Here is a 19432-nt window from a genome sequence, read left to right on the forward strand (position 1 = left end):
TTTGTCCTGTCAGTCATGTGGAAAATACAGTGTAGACCTGGCAAATCTACCAGGTTTGACATAGTACAATACACAGAGACCGCTGGACATCTATTTTACACCCCTTTTTTTTTACAATAATGTGTTGAAAGAAAGAAAGCCATTTTGCGTGGAAGCAAATTCAATTACACGTACAATTCAGTTGATAAGTCAAAATGGTGTGAGGACGAGCAAGTCTCACCTGTGATGGATTTAATGGTTTCACTGGAGACCGTCTGGCCGATGAGATCATACTGAACGAGGCTGGAGGACTCGGGAGGGACCTCCACTGAATGCTCAGGCCCTTTGGTCCAAGTATAGATCATCTCTGTTATAGGATAGGCATCTGTGGGAAGATAGCAAAGCCAGCCTGATGTGAGTCACCTACTGTAAGTTGTGTACGGTGCAGTATAAAGACTAAGAATGATGTGTATGTATGTAATGTGTTGGTATACTGTAAACTGTCTTTCACAATGTACATACATGACTATAATATGATTTTATATTTAGCTGTTATTTGTATAAGTGTGTATATACATACACATTCTATAGGTACATTTGTGAAATGACTGCATTTAGATAATTTAATTTCTAATTCTAATTTATACTTTATTAATCCTGCAAGGGAAATGTTTTCACTCTGTTGTTATTATTATACACATTACACACAGGCCTGAATTACACACACATGCTCAGTACCTATACATGCACTAATGGAGAGATGTCAGAGTGAGGGGACTGCCCCTAGAAAGGTGCCCCGAGCAGTTGGGGGTTCGGTGCCGTGCCCAGGAGGTGAACTGGCACCTCTACAGCTACCAGTCCACCACCATTCTTTGGTCCGTATGGGGACTTGAACCAGCAACCCTCCGGTTCCCAACCCAACTCCGCGCCTTTCTACCTGGACAAAGTGCTTTACAATTTGCCTCTCATTCACACACACACACATTCATACACCGATGGTGGCGGGCTGCAATGCCAGTGCCCATCGGGCCACATATGTCAGAGAACCGAACGTCTAGGTTCATAACAAAATCTGGAGGCGCACACAGCACAGTGAATTTCGAATGTTTGGTGTGAACACACCATATGACATTTACATTTTCACTTAAATCTGCATCCATTGATTCTTTGGGCGCAACACGGTACAGCTGACAAAAACGTACAAAGTTGTAAATACGTTAGCAAATCAAGCAACATTAGCATACATTGGGAGTCGTGTTTCTGGCAATCTGATTAATGTAAGTCCAATATTTACTCTTCTTTAAGCTCTGAGTTTGTCTCCACAAACTCCTGGCTATCTGGCTCTTTAGCTGCTCAATGCTTCACTGTGTTCACCAGCTGGTCGCTAACATTGTCTGTCTGCTGTTTGGTGTTGGACAGGTAGTGTACAGTGGGTTTATCAGAACATTTTCACTGAAAACAGCTGTCTGCTGATGCTGGGGTTGAAGTTGATGAGAGCCGTAAGAGAACATTAAAGTTACTGGAGCTGAAAGACGCTTTAGCACTCCTTAGGGCTGAGGGGAACTGCAGTCAAGTGATAATACTTTATAATATATTTAATTTGATATCCTTAAATTTGGAGGTTTTCGGTCAAAAAAGTGTTGCAACGTTCAGATAAATTCCCCACTGTGTCTGACTTAGGGATACTTTAAATCATAACAAGTCCCAGAAGTCAAGAAGTTGGCCAGTCTGTGGATGCACAACAAAATGCCAGTTGTCTTTTCCTGCCACTCCCTGTGGGACTCCACATCGGCAGGATACATACTGTGCTACCAAAATGAAATGACTCTTGTGTGTCATGGAGTGGAACGCAATGCCGGCGCACACAAGTCCAGATGGAGAAACAGAAAAGGAGACGTATAGAGGGAGAAAGAAAGAGTGATGGAGGAAAGATAAAGGCAGGGCAGACAAAGAGAAAATGAGCACACGCACACGCATGCACGCACACACACACACACACACACACACACACACACACACACACACACACACACACACAAGCTATGGAAAATAGCTGTATAGGTCTGTGCTATCCTGAGGCAGAGGAAGGCATTCTGACCTTTCCTTTGCTTCAGGCCACATCAGATCCATAGTTGCTTCCTCCTGACTGGAGGCTAGCAGCAGCAGAGCAGGACGGTGAAAGGGAGGAGGACGAGGAGGGGAAGACGGATGACAATAACTGAGAAATGTGAATTTGTCCTTTGCAATGTCAATGCACTGGGTATTTGATGGTGGATTGGGATGAATGCAAAGGCAAACCCGTTGTCTTGTCCCTATTCTTTCCCTTGCAGATGTAATCTTCAAACTGCTGTTCTTCTCCGATAAGACGGAGCTGAGAAACACCTTCATTTCAGATAAGTAATTTCTGCTGACCAGTAGGCCTACTATAAACACTGATGCTGAGCTAGGGCTTCATTGTTCACAATGAAGTATGAAATGCTTCATTATTTAGAATAAGCATTCAGTCGCTTTGTGTCTCACAAAGTGCTCAGCTCCTCAGCACTCTTTTCAGTACAGAATCCATTTCAGCGCCGAGCAGACAACAGTCGTGTGATCAGACCAAGCCAGGACAAACTTTTGATTAGTGACAGACTTCCTTACCTCCAGAAACTCTTAAAGTGGCCATATTATGCTCATTTTCAGGTTCATAATTGTAATTTGAGATTGTATCAGAATAGGTTTACATGGTTTAATTTTCAAAAAACACCATATTTTTGTTGTACTGCACATTGCTGCAGCTCCTCTTTTCACCCTGTGTTCAGGTCTCTGTTTTAGCTACAGAGTGAGACCTCTCAACTTCTGTAACATCTTTGTTGTCAGTCGCACATGTGCAGTAGCTAGGTAAGGATTACATGAGCTAGCTAGCTGTTTCTCCAACTTTGGCCTGTACAAGGCAGGATTAGTGCGTCCAACTTCGCGTGGAATACCTGCAGAACAGGGAAATGTAAGTAGTTCTATACAATTTATTTTGTAGATTAGGGTGAATTCATGTGTGTTGTAGCAGTGTTTTGCCATTGAGAATGAGCTAGCATACTAGCGCTAGCATGCTAACGGTTAGCCCCCTAGGCCCCTCGTCTCGGCTAGTGACGTAGAAAGCCGTGCCGATTTTGAACAGCTCACCCAGAGACTGAAGGCAGGACACATTCAGAAACCGTATCTCACTCAAAACAGCATGGATGTTTTTTTTTCAAAGTTTGTATGCTTGTGGAAGCACCAGAGACACAAAATAACACCCCAAATCCCAGAAAAAGTGATTTTTTTTCATAACATGGGCACTTTAAAAAACCTTACCTAAAAGGCACTATATGTATCATTTGTAAATAGAAATATATATTCTAAAATAAATCATGAAACCCTGGCTAAAAAACTGTGGCTCAAGAGGTAGAGAAGCCATCTATCAATCACAAGGCCTGTGGTTTGATCCCTGGCTATAGTGCTAAAACGAGCTAAGACTAGAAAAGCGCTACATAAATGCAGTCCATTTACCATTACAGCCAGCTGCCAGATAGCTTAGCACAGATTCTGGAAACAGCTAGATCCTTGTTGTTTTTACACTTCAGTACAAACACCAGGTCTCACCAAAAGGCATGTATAACACGCACATTTCTTAAGTCATTTTGCATTTTATCACAAGACATTTTTGGGGTTTCACATGTAATTTCAGGCCATTTAGTCTCTACTGACTTATCGTGTGGTAATATAAAGAGCAAAAGTCCACGTTGAGAAGAGGATGGGGAGGATGGATGGGTCAAACAAACACAGGACTTTCACTTTTGCTGTCCCGTGTGAAAACAATGTTGACTACTTCACTTATGTAGGCTACTGTACGTAACTTAATTTACGTAAAAAACATACTTATTTTAACCCAAACCATGATTTTTTTCCTAAACCTAACCAAGCATTTTTGTTGCCTAAACCTAACCATATATATTTAATTTACAACTTTGACCACATCTTGAATGACAACAGGGTGTTGAATAACACGCAAATCTTAAAAAGTAATGACATGACACGCAAAATGTCCTTAAAGTGGCGAGCTATTGATACGCCTTCCCATGTGACAAAATATATATATATTTTAGAGGTGCTGGTAGGTAGCCTAGAAATCTAGACACACCCTAGCGGCAGCAAATGTTTATTGCAGCCAGGGGGTCTAGCAACTCTCCGTTGGCTTGCGAGCTGGAAATACCAAACTCTGGTCAGGCCAATCAGACAACCGTTTATCCCGCCCCTCGGATTGAGCCCTGTCAATGGTGAGTTCCCAGACCCAACATCTTGATGTGGGTCTGGCTTGTCAGGCTAGCTGGTAGGCAGATTTTGTTAATTTTGGCCAGAGGAAGCTAGCTGTTTCCCCATGTTTCCAGTCTGCTAAGTGTAAGCTTCATATTTACTGTACAGACATGAGAGCGGTATCAATCTTGTCATATAACTTACGGCAAGAAAGTGAACAAGTCAAACTAAACCTTTTGCGAATCTTAGTTGTTTTTTTGTTTCTGCCATGATTTCACATTGTGTGCTGACCACGTCTCTCTCCATAACTCTCTCCAGTTACTGCCATCAGCCCTTTGGCCAAGAAAAACACAAATACAAATACAAATACTCCTGCATTCCCACTGCCATTAACTTAAATAAAAAGTAATGACCCAAACACACACACTAACCTTGTCATTTTTATCCTGTGTAAATTATTTTTTATACATTTTTGTATTTTTAGTGAGTTTGTTATTGCATGTTTCTGCCATGACACAGACAATAAAATATCTCTGTTTCTACCTCTTCTATCACGAACACACACACACACACACACACACACACACACACACACACACACATACACATAGTGAAGACACACAGTGAAGGTCTGTGTGTGTGTGTGTGTGTGTGTGTGTGTGTGTGTGTGTGTGTGTGTGTGTGTGTGTGTGTGTGTGTCTGTGTGTGTGTGTGGCTCTGAAGGTGAAGTGTGGGTAAAATCTCGCAGGATAAACAAGATGTCTGGGTTCCACCACACTGGCTTTCCTGATTAGTTTTGAAGTGCATACAGTACAGTATAAACACACACACCCACAGACACACTCTCTCTCACACACCCACACACACACACACACACACACACACACACACACACACAAACACACACACAGGACTTACAGCTTCCAAACTTGAGTGGGCACGCATGTCCATCCATTGGGAAGTCCACAAGCTTCATGGGACACTCAGCACTAATAGTCAACCTGTTGCAGTACAGAGAAGAGTTGCTCAATAAAGGACTAAATACACACACTCACACACACACACACAAACACACACACACACACACACACACACACACACACATGCTTCAAGATTTTGTGCAAGAATCAGGGACAGTAAATAGTGTAAGTTACCATCCACTTAGCACTGTTTAGCATAGGAAGGTGGGTTTCACATATCATGTTAGCATGCACTGTTGTAAACTAGCAGTAGAGAAATCACAGAGATTGGTTGCACAGCCTATGGCTGATTCTTCTGATATAATACATATCAGTGATGTGATAGAGGGTTAACACTAGAAAAGGTCGGTGATTTACTTTTATACCATACTTTACACCAAACCATTTCCACTAAATAGGCAAAGGAGCTGTTACGTGACTGATATATTGAATTTAAGATTGAAAAGTTTGGCAGCCTCTGCACTGCCTCCGCACAGCTCTGCACTGTTTACACATTATGAGCCACTGGGTTTGATTTCAAATCTGCTCAATTCTATAAAATCAAACAAAGTCTGTTTGTTTTTTTGTTTTAATGAGCACAAACACCAAAATATAGAAAAGGAATTATGTGAAGAGTCCATTCCCACATTATAAATTAGCATATGTGAAAATAGTAGGAAACAGACACATAGTTTTAAACAAAACCATTTGATCAAGTTTAGGCTTTTAAATATAATTCATCAGGTGTTTAATGTCAATAGGTAATATATGGTGATGATGATGATATGGTGATACTGCAGTACCTCATGGTGTACAAAATGGTGCCGTTCTTCATGATGCGGAAAAGCTTGTTGGGGGCCGTCATGTTGTGAGCGACTGACTTCTTGCCATTCCTGAAGAAGGTGTCTGGTGTCCACACATTATTTACCATCAGGTTGTTCAGCCTCAAAATCTCTATCGGGCCCTCGTACCTCAACCTCCGGTCCACCCACGTCTGGCGAAAGAACACGTCCATTGTGTACTCCTGAGACAGGGATATTGGCAAACGCAAGACAAGCATCTGAGGTTAGGTAGGTTGGCAGGTGGGATGATATATTGCTTCATGATTATCAGCATTCAGCTGGAAGAAAGACATCTTGTCTTCCACCCACACGGGGGTTGGGGGAGGGGTGCTTCTGGGGCTCCAGCTTCCTGCATTTTTTCTTAGAAGCCCCAAATCTTTTAGGGTTTTAAAATAACTTCAACTGTTCTATGCTACTACTATTACTACAACTATGTCATTCCCTACAGAAATTGTATATAATTGAGTAACTGTTCTTTTGGGGAGCATTGATGTACAATTAGAGCAGTCTGGATTTTTATGGGATGGATTCAAATGTAGCAGATTTGTCAACCAAACATGCATTGTGTGAACTCTACTCCAGCATAGTATAACGAAAAGAGGTTTCAAGCTTAGTAATGTTGTTTATGCTAAATTTCTACCCTACCTGTTATGTAACTTGAAATTAGTAACATCCGCCAATTTTAGCCTCTTTTTATGTGGCAGGAGTGAAAATGAGTCATCCTCAACATTAGTTGTGTTCTGGTTTGAGAATAATGAAGACAGTTGGCGAACAATTAGATTTAAAAAAATAGGACATACATTGTTAGAAAGGTCTGTAGAAATGTGGGCTAATACACTGTGTTAATATTTTGGAATTTTCTGTTATGATATTTTCACAGGTGTTTTTCTGTATTTAGATTTTTGGATTACAGAAATGTCCATTTAAAGGCACAGAGGATATATTGTAAATCTACAGAATTTTCCGTAAACTTAACGGAACAGGTACTGGTAATTTTCTGCCAGGACATTATTGTTTTTTTACGGATTCTTTTCTTACAGTAATAGGCTCTACAGGATGATTCTTTTCCTTGGCAACTATCATGTTTTCCCAAATAATGTACAGATTTTTAGGCATTCTATCTGAAATGGCTTGAAAAATTGTGCATATAGCTGCTGTAAATGGGAATCAATGCCTGAGCCCTGAATGTTTACAACTTCTGGCTCCGCCCCTGCACCCACATATGAAGTAGTGTATATGCTCTTCTGTAATGACCAGTTTTGGACCGAAGTTAGGTGAGCTTAGTATTAACAGTGCAGTGTTTAACTCCATTTAACATGTTGGTACATACCATTTCAACATCTGAGACAGGCCCAAAACTTGTCACATAAATGTCAGTCTTGACTTCAGTCACAGGACCTATAGAGCCGATGAAACACAAACAAGCGTCACATATAATTTCCTGTGTTTCTATGTCAGTCCAGCCTCAGAGAGACACCAGTCTTATTCACACTTGTAAACTTTAAATCAGACCTACTACAGCCCATCAAACCCAAAAGACAGGCAATAGCTTATTCAGAGCTGTAGTGCCTTTGGATAATGAAAGTGGAAAAAAAAAGCTTTAAAGATGTACAAACATAATCCTGTTGGATTTGTTTTTCTCATTGAATGAATGTCGAGGCAGACTGTAAATGCGTTGTTTATAAGTGCAGGGATAAGCAAAGCTACAGGCTGTTGTGCACTGTGAACCAATTGGGACTCTATTTTAGAATGACGCTGCTTCTGAACATGTCGTGGTTTCAGACATGATGTACTGTGTACTTTTAGTACTGAACTTGTGCATTAAGCGTTTGTCCTGCAACGTACACACGGTTATATAACTGCATTTGCTTAAAAATATGAGTTTACAGGCCGGGCCTCTCTCCTGACGGCAAAACTACCAGGCTTACAGGATAAAGTCTGAAACGTTGCATGGGTTTGTGACACATGAAGCAACATGTTTAGGGCTGCAACTAACGATTATTTTCATAGTCGATTAATCTGTCGATTATTTTCTCGATTAATCGATTAGTTGTTTGATCTATAAAAATGTCAAAACATGGTGAAAAATGTGGATCAGTGTTTCCCAAAGCCTAAGAGGACGTCCTCAAATGTCTTGTTTTGTCCAAAACTCAAAGATATTCAGTTTACTGTCACAGAGGAGAGAAGAAACTAGAAGATATTCACATTTAACAAGCTGGAATCAGAGAAATCTGATTTTCTTTAATAAAAAAATGACTAAAACGATTAATCAATTATCAAAATAGTTGGCGATTAATTTAATAGTTGACAACTAATCAATTCATCAATTCATCGTTGCACCTCTAAACATGTTCTATATGATGCAAGTCTCCCACACAGAGAGAGGTAAAGATACAAGTTATGTTTCCATTACGATCCATCCACGACATACAGTATATTACATATCCCTCCTCTATTGCTACAAATAAAACTAACTTATAGGGTGTTTGGTGCTCAATAATGAGTTATCGAATTGCGCATAATGCTGTGTTTTAACCTCTTGTTGCATTAAAAAGTCAAATTTAAATCAAATTCAGTCTTTCCTTTTTTAATCAGGAGTATTAAGAGTGTTTCAGATGTGACATATAATCATATTGGCGAAACTGACTGTGTATTCGGTGCTTAACAGTGAGTTTACAGCTACCTTATTGCACTTAATGGTCTGTTTTAACCTCCCATAGCACAAAAAAAAGTCAAATAAAAGATACATTGCAGTGCTGTCGTGTTACAACATTATTAAAGGTAGTTTTCCTATGGAAAAGGCTTCCTGGTGCACAAAAAAATTGCTCTTTTTTTTCTACATACCCCCGAATCCTGGTCGCAGCCTGTTGTCATAGCCGTCCAGAAGTCGGTCTAAAATTCGAGTAAAATTCTCCGGATGGATCCTTTCATCCTTCTTTGTCTGTCCAGAGATTTTCTTTACACTAGAACGAAAATTTTAAAAAAAGAATCAGGGTACCATAACTTCAGTGCTTAAAAAAGAAAAGATAAAAAATGGATAAGCCTCATTAGTGTCATTAATGTTTGTGTGAGCCGAGCAGGAGGTTTCAGCACTGCGGACAGCGACACTGTGGGACTCACCAAGTCGCCAAACAGAAAAAGTAGAAGAGGGTCCGAATAAAAGCGGGGCACATCGCTGTCACCGTCTCCTTCTTCTTGGCAGTAACCATCTCTGCATGCCATACTTCAAGCCTCTTCACATCTCACCGCGCCAGACGCCTGTGTCCCGAGGAACAGGACTCCTCCGAGACGCGGCGGCACTGAGGGCAGAGCGGCGCAGAGAAGGAGCAAGTTCAGCCTCTCTCCCGATTCCTGCAGTCTCTCCAGACGCGCAACACGCACGCACGCACATGCATGCACGCACCCACACCCACACCCACACCCACACACACACACACACACACACACACACACACACACACACACACACACACACACAAACCTTCACCCCCAGCCCCGGTCACCTCTCGTCCGGATCCGAGTTGCTGCTGCTGCTGCTGCTACTGTTGCTGGTGCTGGTGCTGTTGCTGGTGCTTCTGGCATCCAGGGAAAGAAACAATCCTCCGTCTCTCTCCTTCACTCTATTTGCTTCTCTTTCTCACCCTCTGTCTCCCTCCCTCCCTCTCCCGCTCTCCCCAGTGTCTGTTTGCTTTCTCCTTTCTCCCTCTCACACACACCTGCTTTGGCCAGGACACAGATTAGACGTGCTTTGAATGACTTCAATAGAGTCACATCTCTGACATCCCCCCCACTCTGTCAGAACTGGGAAAAGGAGGATGCAGATGGGCCTGTTCTTCTCCTCAACAGCCGTCTGAGCATTAGGTGTTTCCTGACAGCATGACATCTCTTCAAAAGCACTCGTAAAACGACCCTTTTTTTCATCCAATTTGTTTGGCTTTAAAGACTTATTTTCCAAGCTGTGCTCCCTGCATGCCCTTTGACCCCCCCCCCCCCAGCATGCCCTTTGAGTCAGTCAGTGTTCGCCCCCGCGGCTGTGTGACAATGTTAGGCTACACACAGCCTAGCCTACATGTTGAACTAGTTTCAGGAATGCATTGGTGAGCGCCTGTATTACTGTAACATTCAAATGGGTCAGTCTTGTCGCAATACGCAATCACACACACACACACACACACACACACACACACACACACACACACACATACACACACACACACACACACACACACACACAGGTACTGTAGAGGAACTGGGACAAGCCACATGCTGCTTCACAGATTTCTCTGCACCTGGGACAAGCACAAGACCTTCACTGTGTGTGTGTGTGTGTGTGTGTGTGTGTGTGTGTGTGTGTGTGTGTGTGTGTGTGTGTGTGTGTGTGTGTGTGTGGCTCTGAAGGTGAAGAGCGGGTAAAATCTCGCAGGATAAACAAGATGTCTGGGTTCCACCACACTGGCTTTCCTGATTAGTTTTGAAGTGCATACAGTACAGTATAAACATACACACACACACACACACACACACAGGGCTGAAATCGCGGCCACTTAGTGCGTAGGGACGGTGAGGAAACATTATGCTGAAACGTTCCATGCAAGCTGAAGTCATGTTGTGTAGTTTTAAAATGCATCTCCCAATCCCCTGCACAGCCGCCCACCCCAGTCCTCCCACAATACACTAAAGCAGGGCGGCTCTGTGGGGGATGAGTAATATGCATGCTCTTTGTGTGGGGAAGGCTTTCGTCCAAGTGATTTTTTTTCTTCTTCTGTTTTTTTAGACATTTGATTACAATATGCTCTTTAATAATGGAGGCACTTTCACCATACTGTACAAAAAGGTTGTAATAATATTCAGTCAGCGGCAGTCAAATGGCTGGAAATGTCAGAAGTTACAGTTTTGAGAAAAGTCACATTAGCCTTTTTATGCCACGTTGACCTTTCCATGTAAGTCTGCCCTGTGTTTAAGTTACAGTACATGATGTATTATTTAGTTAACATGTGTGGCCTGAAGACACACACGCTGTGCACAGAGCACTAAAGAATTGTTCGAGGTTTCTAATTTAATTTCTGTTATTGTGCTCTTACGTGGCTTTATTGTGTCCTAAGATTCCTTGAAACAGGTTCTTCTGCTTTGTAAGCTATATGCCCTGCAGCAGAAATAACTGCTATGATAACCTAGTTTTTTATCAGTGTGAGGGCGTGAGTGAGTGTGTGTGTGTGTGTGTGTGTGTGTGTGTGTGTGTGTGTGTGTGTGTGTGTGTGTGTGTGTGTGTGTGTGTGTGTGAAGGTGGGAGGTAGACAAAGTGAGGCATAGCTCTGTGATGGCTGTGAGGGGTTGAGGGGCATGGCAGCAGAGGGTCATTACATTACCTCCTGAAGGATCCATGCGGGGCCTGATGACAGCCTTCCGAGAGTCCCAACCTGATGACACACACACACACACACACAAACATAAACGCACACACACACACACACACACACACACACACACACACCTACAGCTGCAGCAGCAGGGCTTGTTAGCTGGAGCTCAGCGCACATGAAAGACTGCTGTCACTACTGTGCGGCAGCTACAGCGAGGCCTTATTAACTTTGCAGACAACGATTTTTTACACTACCAGTCAAATCAGCGTTATTATTCTTTTGTTCACCGGTAAACACAAGTGGAAAGTAACGTTTACTCAAGCACAATTTTGAGGTACTCATACTTTATTTAAAGTGCTCATATTATGCTCATTTTCAGGTTCATAATTGTATTTAGAGGTTGTACCAGAATAGGTTTACATGGTTTAATTTTCAAAAAACACCATCCAGTATTTTTGTTGTACTGCACATTGCTGCAGCTCCTCTTTTCACCCTGTGTGTTGAGCTCTCTGTTTTACCTACAGAGTGAGACATCTCACTTCTGTTCCATCTTTGTTGGGAGTCGCACATGCTCAGTAGCTAGGTAAGGACTACTAGCCAGTCAGAAGCAGAGTATGAGGGCGTGCCACGCTAGCAGCTAGGCGAGCATTATAACGTGTGTTACAAAGTGACCACGTTTGTCTCTGAAGTAAAGGCTGGACTACAATAGAGCTGTTTGGAGCAGTTTGTGAACAGTGTTTTCTGTTGGAGATGGTAAGTCCCTTTGGGGTGGACTTTGGGCTTTTTCACTTTGTAAACCTATAATGTGCACAAAAAAAGATATATAACAAAATAAAGGAAAGGGAAAAAGCCAAAAAGCATGATATGAGCACTTTAAGTATTTAATTTCTATGAGATGGTAAATTACCTTAAATGTATCACTTTTTACTTAACAACAACATCTTTATACAAGATTTTGCATGCTAAACATATAATGATATAAAATATGATCCACAACCGGCACAACTATAAACACTTTTGCTTTCGGACATGGTTCATGTTCAACCATTCCGTACGAGCCAGTTCTTTTCTATTATAAGCCGGTCCTAAAACTGTGTCTACACCAAGCCCCCATGACGGAGCTGCTCTGTGAAGTAATTCTTGCGTAATGGTCACATGGGGTTATTGCAACTTCAGCTTTACAGTAATACATGTAATGTATAACTGGCCCAAAAAGAAAAAGGCTAGGTCGATTTTGGAACACGACACCCATTGGTTACTCGGTTTCTACGCAGCAAATACATCAAATTCTAACTGGCCCGTTTTGCTGGGAGGCGGTCTAGTTTTGAGGGGGTGGAGAAATGGCGGCAGTGAGCGATTTCACATTTTCACAGCCTATATGACACACAGAATCCCATAAAACCCATTTTCACCATATGGGACCTTTAAGTTAAGTTGAGTTAAGTTAAGTTAAGTTAAACTAAGTTAAACTATGTTAAGTGAGGTTAAGGCTATGTTCTGGCAGGTGGAGGCGATGGGGCTTTGGAAGCGTAGATATTTCAGCCAATTAAAAGTCTTGTTGGAGCACGTAAGGTAAACACTGTCCCATCTCTGCTTCCTCAGTATAAACTCCTCTGGCTACTGATCAGCAGGTTACTGCATCTCTTGCCTTGCTGTGTTGGAGCTTTGTAAAACCACACAGCTCAAATCTGCAGCCCACACTGTTTGTGCATGAATGAAACATGTGCCTACATGAAATACCAAAATGTGCTCTCCTGTCTGATTTAGCAATCAATAGCATACATGAGTGAATCACTGTCAAATTACTCTCACTTTTGACAGCATTTATCAAAGATGTTTGTGTCATTTATTTCCCTGCTTCGAGCCGAAACACTCTGTTTCTAGGCTGTGTTGTTAAAAAAAAAGAGAGCCATAATGGCCAGGTAGGGAGAAAGCAGCTCGTTTGCGCTGGGGGTTACGATTGATAAGGCTCATTGTGGCAGTGCAGGAAGCTAATGAGTCAGAACCACGAGTCAAGCTGTCGGGAAATCACACCGCCCCCAAAAAAAGCCCAACATGACATTTTCAACACCAAACAAATGCAGAGGGAGAGACACATGAAAATGAGACACAAGAGAGCAGAGCTTATGTCACTTCTTTACTTCAACTGTAATTCATTTCTTTCACAGGCATTTAGCTTAACCATGCACACACAAACTACAGTCTGAAAGTGAATGTCAGCACATTTACACATATAACAGTAAGAAACACTTGATGGCAAAGATGCAAACAAAAGCACAAAAAGAGTTCCTCTTTCTTAATTTACTTTACTTTAATTAACAGTTAAAGCAAAAATAAACCCACCGCCGCACTTTCGCCGCATAAATTGTCGATTTCCGCGCAAAATATGCGGGGCTTGCATGATTTCATAATCCCCGCATTTTCGGTGCAAAAAAGTCACATATATCTTAGCAGAAAGTTGAAAAATGGTGCGTTTACTTCACACAAGAGCAGCCATTTTCCCCTGTTGCCATGGGAACGTTATGAAGTGACGTAATCACGCGACGTGAACATCATCAAAAAGCTGCAAACCCCGCGATGAATCCATGATGAAACCGCAGTTTTTGCAAGTTCCCGCAATTTCATCGCATGAAATTGCATAAATATCTCGCATATTCCATCGCATTTTTTAAGAAAACGTGCCGCATAATCAAGGGTTTTTGCCCGCAACAATCACAAAAAAATGATGAATCAGGGACAAGACTAATGGACTTCACTTGTTAGTGCCACATTAGACCACCTTTGCCTCCCACAAAACATGGCACTGCAACAAAAAATGTAGACCTGTAGCATCCCCCTGTTAAAGTGGTAGGTAGGATTGTGAAGATCCAGGACTTCTCAGTCCCTCCCCCCTTTCCGCTAAAGCCCAAAACGGTCTCCTAAGCCCCTCCCCCCACAAGGGAGAATGAATGTGTGTGCATGAGCAGTGATTGACACACAGTTAGACACCCCCCCTGGCCCTGATTGGTGCATCTGAACAGGGAGCTGTGGATTTTTGCAAATCTCACTACAGGCTGTAGGTGGTGCCAGAGGAGCCGGATTGTTTTTTTAATGACCTGCTTCATGTAGTTCTACTGGAACATAGGGTCAGTTTCAGCAAATATGGCAGAAAGTTAGTTTTATAAGTCTTACCTACTGCACCTTTAACTATATCAGTGCTTTGTGCAGCTTCCCATTAGTTTGATTGGTAAATGCTCCACATTTAAAGCTGCATTCATTGTTTTTTTTTGGCCACTGGGGGCAGCAGAACAAGCTGTGTAATAGAGCGCGGATCGAGCCGCATTTTTCTGTCCGAGTCCGGCCCAAGCCCGACAGGCATTAAAATATTTATGTCCGAGCCCGACCCGAGCCCAACACAGTTCAAATCTCATACTAATGACACACGCACATTTGTTTGTGTGGAAAGCCCGCTTTTATTAAGCAACTGTAGGAAGGCATTTGGAAATGTCAACAGATGAGCGCATCAGCGCACACGGGGGAACAAGCGCACGTTAACACAGGCGCGCACCTACATAATAAGCTTTTTTAAATTTAAAATGTTCAATGCCTTATCGCGCTGATGTGACCGAGCCCGACCCGAACCCGAACATCATTTCTAAATATCTGTCCGAACCCGGCCCGGCCCGTCGGGTACCGCCGGATCCCGCCAGATCCCACCGGATCCCGACGGGCTTGGTTCGGGTATCCATCCTCTACTGTGCAAGGAATTCTCCTGAACGGGGTCCTATGATATTGTACAAAAAGTTATGCACAATTTGTATGATATCCTATACGAAATAGGCGACCGCCGGCTGGTCACATGATGACTGGTCACATGAGAGTTAAGTCTTTACAGTTACATTTAGCCAAGAAAAGGTTACTGGGAGCCGGATACGGGTCACCGTGAGGGGCCGGTCATTTTAGAGGCCGATGCATTTGAGTTTAGCCAACAAAAAGTTACCGTCATGCGGCGACAACAGTTAAGTTTAGGCACCAAAACAACTAGTTAGGATTATAAAAAAGATCATGGTTAGTAGTACTCCCGGGATACGAACGCACCCATCCATTCCGACCAACTCAATAAGGCGGTGCTTCGCGCTCTTATACACCAGCAGTCAATGTGCTGCTTACAGCAATAAATACTTTACATACGAATTATAGGGCATTTTTTCGAAGCAATTTCTTACGAATGGTTCATGAGAACAGCCTGAGCAGTCAAACTCAAGATCCCTAGAGGATAAGTTTTAATAATTTTAGTGAGCCTCTTACTTTTCATCCAGCGCCATCATCAGGTCATAATTTCAATGTGTCCACTAGTTCTGTTTATGACCGAATACCTGCTAAACTGACGCACCTTTTTTAAAGCCTCTGGGATTTATTTAGTCATACGCTTACTTGTGGAAGTAGAGCTGCTGATGCATTCAACTCTTTCTGTAGCAGCATCTGTATATGCAAATAAAGGAAGATCTTCTTCTAAGGTGTATTGGTTTCATTTTGCTGCAATTTGTTACAACTTGCCCTGCATATTCAGCCAGGGTTTGGATAATACTAATGCTGCAGTGGGGAATGAAATTCATTTTTGGAACTCTAAAGTTGTTCTGCCTACTGCAGTTTCACTTATCCAATAAGACCACATATGCCTTTAGAGCAATATAGCACTGCCTCTGAAAAATATTTGTCAAACCAAACCTCCATAACTGCTAGTTAATCCATTTGCCTCATGTTAAACTTTGGCTCACATCCACCAAGGGTGCATTTATTCACTGAGGCTACACTTCCATGCCTCACTTAGCAGTTGGAGAAGCCAGCTTGATTTTATACGTGCTGAGGCAAACATGAGCAGGAGGATCGTCCTTCAGCTGGAGGACAGGGAAGGCTTTTTTTTTGTAGCTGGCCATGACGTCTGACCTCCAGGTAAAAGCGGAGGTGGAGCCAAAAGGAAGAATCTCCCCTCAGGGTTAAAACAGCATAAAGAAAAAAACCTTCCCTGACATACAAGTCTATAAAAATAACATCAAACTCCACTCATCCGTGTTCAGAAGGAAAATATTGACATGAATCCTTTCCTTCGGGGGTTGTAGTTACCACCTTACAGCCCACGTCGCTGTCGGCCAGGTCCTACCTTTATTATGACTTTGTGGAAGCAGTGGGAAGATGTGACTACAACAGATGGACGTCTTGACACAGAGGGTATAACCAGAGTATGATTGACATTCCAAATTTGGTTAACACTTTCTATGATGCCCATGTCTATAATGCATTATAAACACACTAATAATGCATTGTAATTGGCTTACAGCACTGTATAATTATAGTTATAAGCACTCGTAAATATTTATAATGTTTTATAACAATAATCATGACACATTACAAAGCATTTAATAATGAATTCTAAGCTCAGTTATCATAATACTTCATAATTGCTGGTCACTCACTGACAATTTTTGCAAGGATTCTCATAGTTGTAATACATTGTATTATCTATATTTTGAGTCAATTGAGTCGTTAGAGTGAGTTTTTTGGGGAAACATTACATGAGTGAATTGTAAATGCCCATCATTCCAGACTGATCTCATGAAATGGCGTATGTATGACACGCCAATTCGTATGCCATTATTGCCGTGTTATCAAGACGCATACTCGTTTTTTAGCGCGTTTATCAACGCCATTTGGCCTCCATAGACTTATATTACCTTGCGATTGCGTGTGAATTGATGCCGTAATGAGTAGTATGAAAGGGCGAACACAGGACTTTCACCCAGGAGAGCGGGGATTGTGTCCTGTGCATGACCACGTGTGTCATGTTTCCTTTCCACGTTTTTTGGTTTTCCTAAACCCAACCCCGTTCTTCTTTTCCTAATCCCAACCGTTTATTATTTTCCTAAACCCAACCCGCGTTTCGTTAACTGTCTATGCGTGTGACGTTTCCTAACCCCAATTGTAGCCTCGCGATTACACGCCATGTGGCTTTAGAAAGTGCCACGTGGTGTGTATGTTTACACTGTGGCATTGCAGACTGCCGTCTGCTGTATACAGCGTAGACATACACGTGGATAGCTTATAATGCGTACAGATAACACGCCACTTGGCTTTAGGAAAGTGGCGTGTATGTTTACGCGAAGTCATGATATCACGTTGATCATTCAGTTGTTCATCATCAAAACATGTCAATTTGGTCTGATATGTGCCGTTAAACAAATAACTTAATTTGACAACGCTTCGTGTTGTTCAGGCATGGATTTAATATTTATTTCATTTTACTCAAAGCAAACAATGACCACTTATCATGACTTATAACCAGCTTATTATGTCATTAGTTTACTTAAAATGCATTATAATGTGATTATAAGTTACTCTTAGTGGTCATTGGGTGCTTTAACAGTGTCTATAATGTATTACTATTGAAATTCTAACGCTAAATTATGATCCTTGCAAAAATTATTGTCAGTGAGTGACCAACAATTATGAAGTAGGTACTATATTTATGTGTGCCTATAACTATAATTATACAGTCCAATAAACAGATTATAACGCATTATAAGTATGTTTATAATGTATTATAGACATGGGCGTCATAGAAAGTGTTACCCAAATTTGTTCCTGGTCTGAAGGCTTTTCAATTGCCGAAAGGATTAAAAGTGATATTTTAGTAGTGAGGAGTTCTCCTAGAAAATTATATTTTCAGAAAAGCATTCAGAAAATGTACTTTTTCTTCTGTGCTGTTGCTGCCCACAATCATGAGAAATGAAGTTGTTCCATCAAAAGGAAGCATCATCCTGAACCATTATCCACTTGTGAATCTGATTGGGACTCATTTATGCTCTGCATTGCCCTAGTGGCCTCTCATCGACTTCGGTAAGCCTGACCACCCATTACACCTAAGTACTTACCAACACTTGAGTGCACTATAATGTACAGATGACAAATTCCCCTCTTTCTAGACCATTATGTTACTCTTACATGAAGTTATACACGAAGCACTGAGCTCATCTTCATTTTGAATCACACTGTTTGATCACCTCAAAACTCTTTAATTAAAGGTGCAGTAGGTAAGACTTATAAAACTAACTTTCTGTCATATTTGCTGAAACTGACCCTATGTTCGAGTAGAACTACATGAAGCAGCTCATTAAAAAAAAGCCAGGGGGGGTGTCTAACTGCGTGTCAATAGGCTCGTTCGAGATGCCTTTCTGCACAGAATCGATCACCGGTGATCGCCGCCCAATGCTGTTAGATTTGTGTCGACTTGATCCCGACTTGCTCTGACGTCATGCACACGTGGACAACGATAACCTCACAAGATCAAGGCGGCCGCAGGTTTGAGCGCAGGCAATGCAGTTGCTTTTCACTGACTGCAAGACCCAGGCGTACCCAGGGCATGCTGGGAAACGCCTGCCTCTCAGCTGATCTAACAGCTGATTGGTTCAGACTCGACTCAACATGATGACGATTTATATAAACTTTTTATTGATTTTGAATTGGAGGGATTTTATCTGCTATTTGTCTGATTTAAAGACTTATTCTGTATAAACCACATGTCGTGTGGCAGGTAGTTACGTTTAGAAGTCAGAGAGACTAAATCTGATCAGATTACAGATCATGTACAGTGTGTTGTTTATTAAAATCAGTAACAGATCACATGTAGAGCATTTTGACAGCTACTCTGTCATAATAAACACTGTGTGCTGGAGACTGTGTACAAGCTGATATTTGGGTCTGATAACATTTTATTAAATCGGAATCGGACCTAACAGGATGTGAGTGTATTTGTGATTTCCTGTTCAGCCTGAAGGCTGCTGGAAACAGCTGTAAACTGTCCTACTTGACAACAGATTTTTGACACCGCCCCCGGCTGCTGCCGCCTGCTCTCGTCCACTTTACAGGCGAGGTGCAGTTCATCTCGAACGAGCCTATTCACTGCCCACACACACACATTCATTCTCCCTTGTGGGGGGAGGGGCTTAGGAGACCGTTTTGGGCTTTAGCGGAAAGGGGGGAGGGACTG

At 42.1% G+C, this 19432-nt stretch overlaps 1 protein-coding gene across 2 annotated transcripts in view; it reads right to left on the reverse strand.

Annotated features, from left to right (window-relative positions):
• The window catches only part of gabra4 (gamma-aminobutyric acid type A receptor subunit alpha4), a 29358-nt gene extending 19686 nt beyond the window's left edge, over positions 1–9672 (reverse strand). For both annotated transcript variants that reach the window (XM_031280204.2, XM_031280203.2), the window contains exons 1-7: positions 9553–9672; positions 9170–9348; positions 8894–9012; positions 7380–7447; positions 6011–6231; positions 5167–5249; positions 221–364 (exon numbers count right to left, since the gene is read on the reverse strand). In XM_031280204.2, coding sequence (XP_031136064.1) covers positions 221–364; positions 5167–5249; positions 6011–6231; positions 7380–7447; positions 8894–9012; positions 9170–9258 — 724 coding nt within the window. In that variant the 5' untranslated portion in view covers positions 9259–9348; positions 9553–9672. The remainder of the gene's footprint in view (positions 1–220; positions 365–5166; positions 5250–6010; positions 6232–7379; positions 7448–8893; positions 9013–9169; positions 9349–9552) is intronic.
• Between the last annotated feature and the right edge of the window lie 9760 nt (positions 9673–19432).

Source organism: Sander lucioperca, chromosome 1, assembly GCF_008315115.2.
Source record: "Sander lucioperca isolate FBNREF2018 chromosome 1, SLUC_FBN_1.2, whole genome shotgun sequence".
In the NCBI taxonomy this organism is placed as follows: domain Eukaryota; kingdom Metazoa; phylum Chordata; class Actinopteri; order Perciformes; family Percidae; genus Sander; species Sander lucioperca.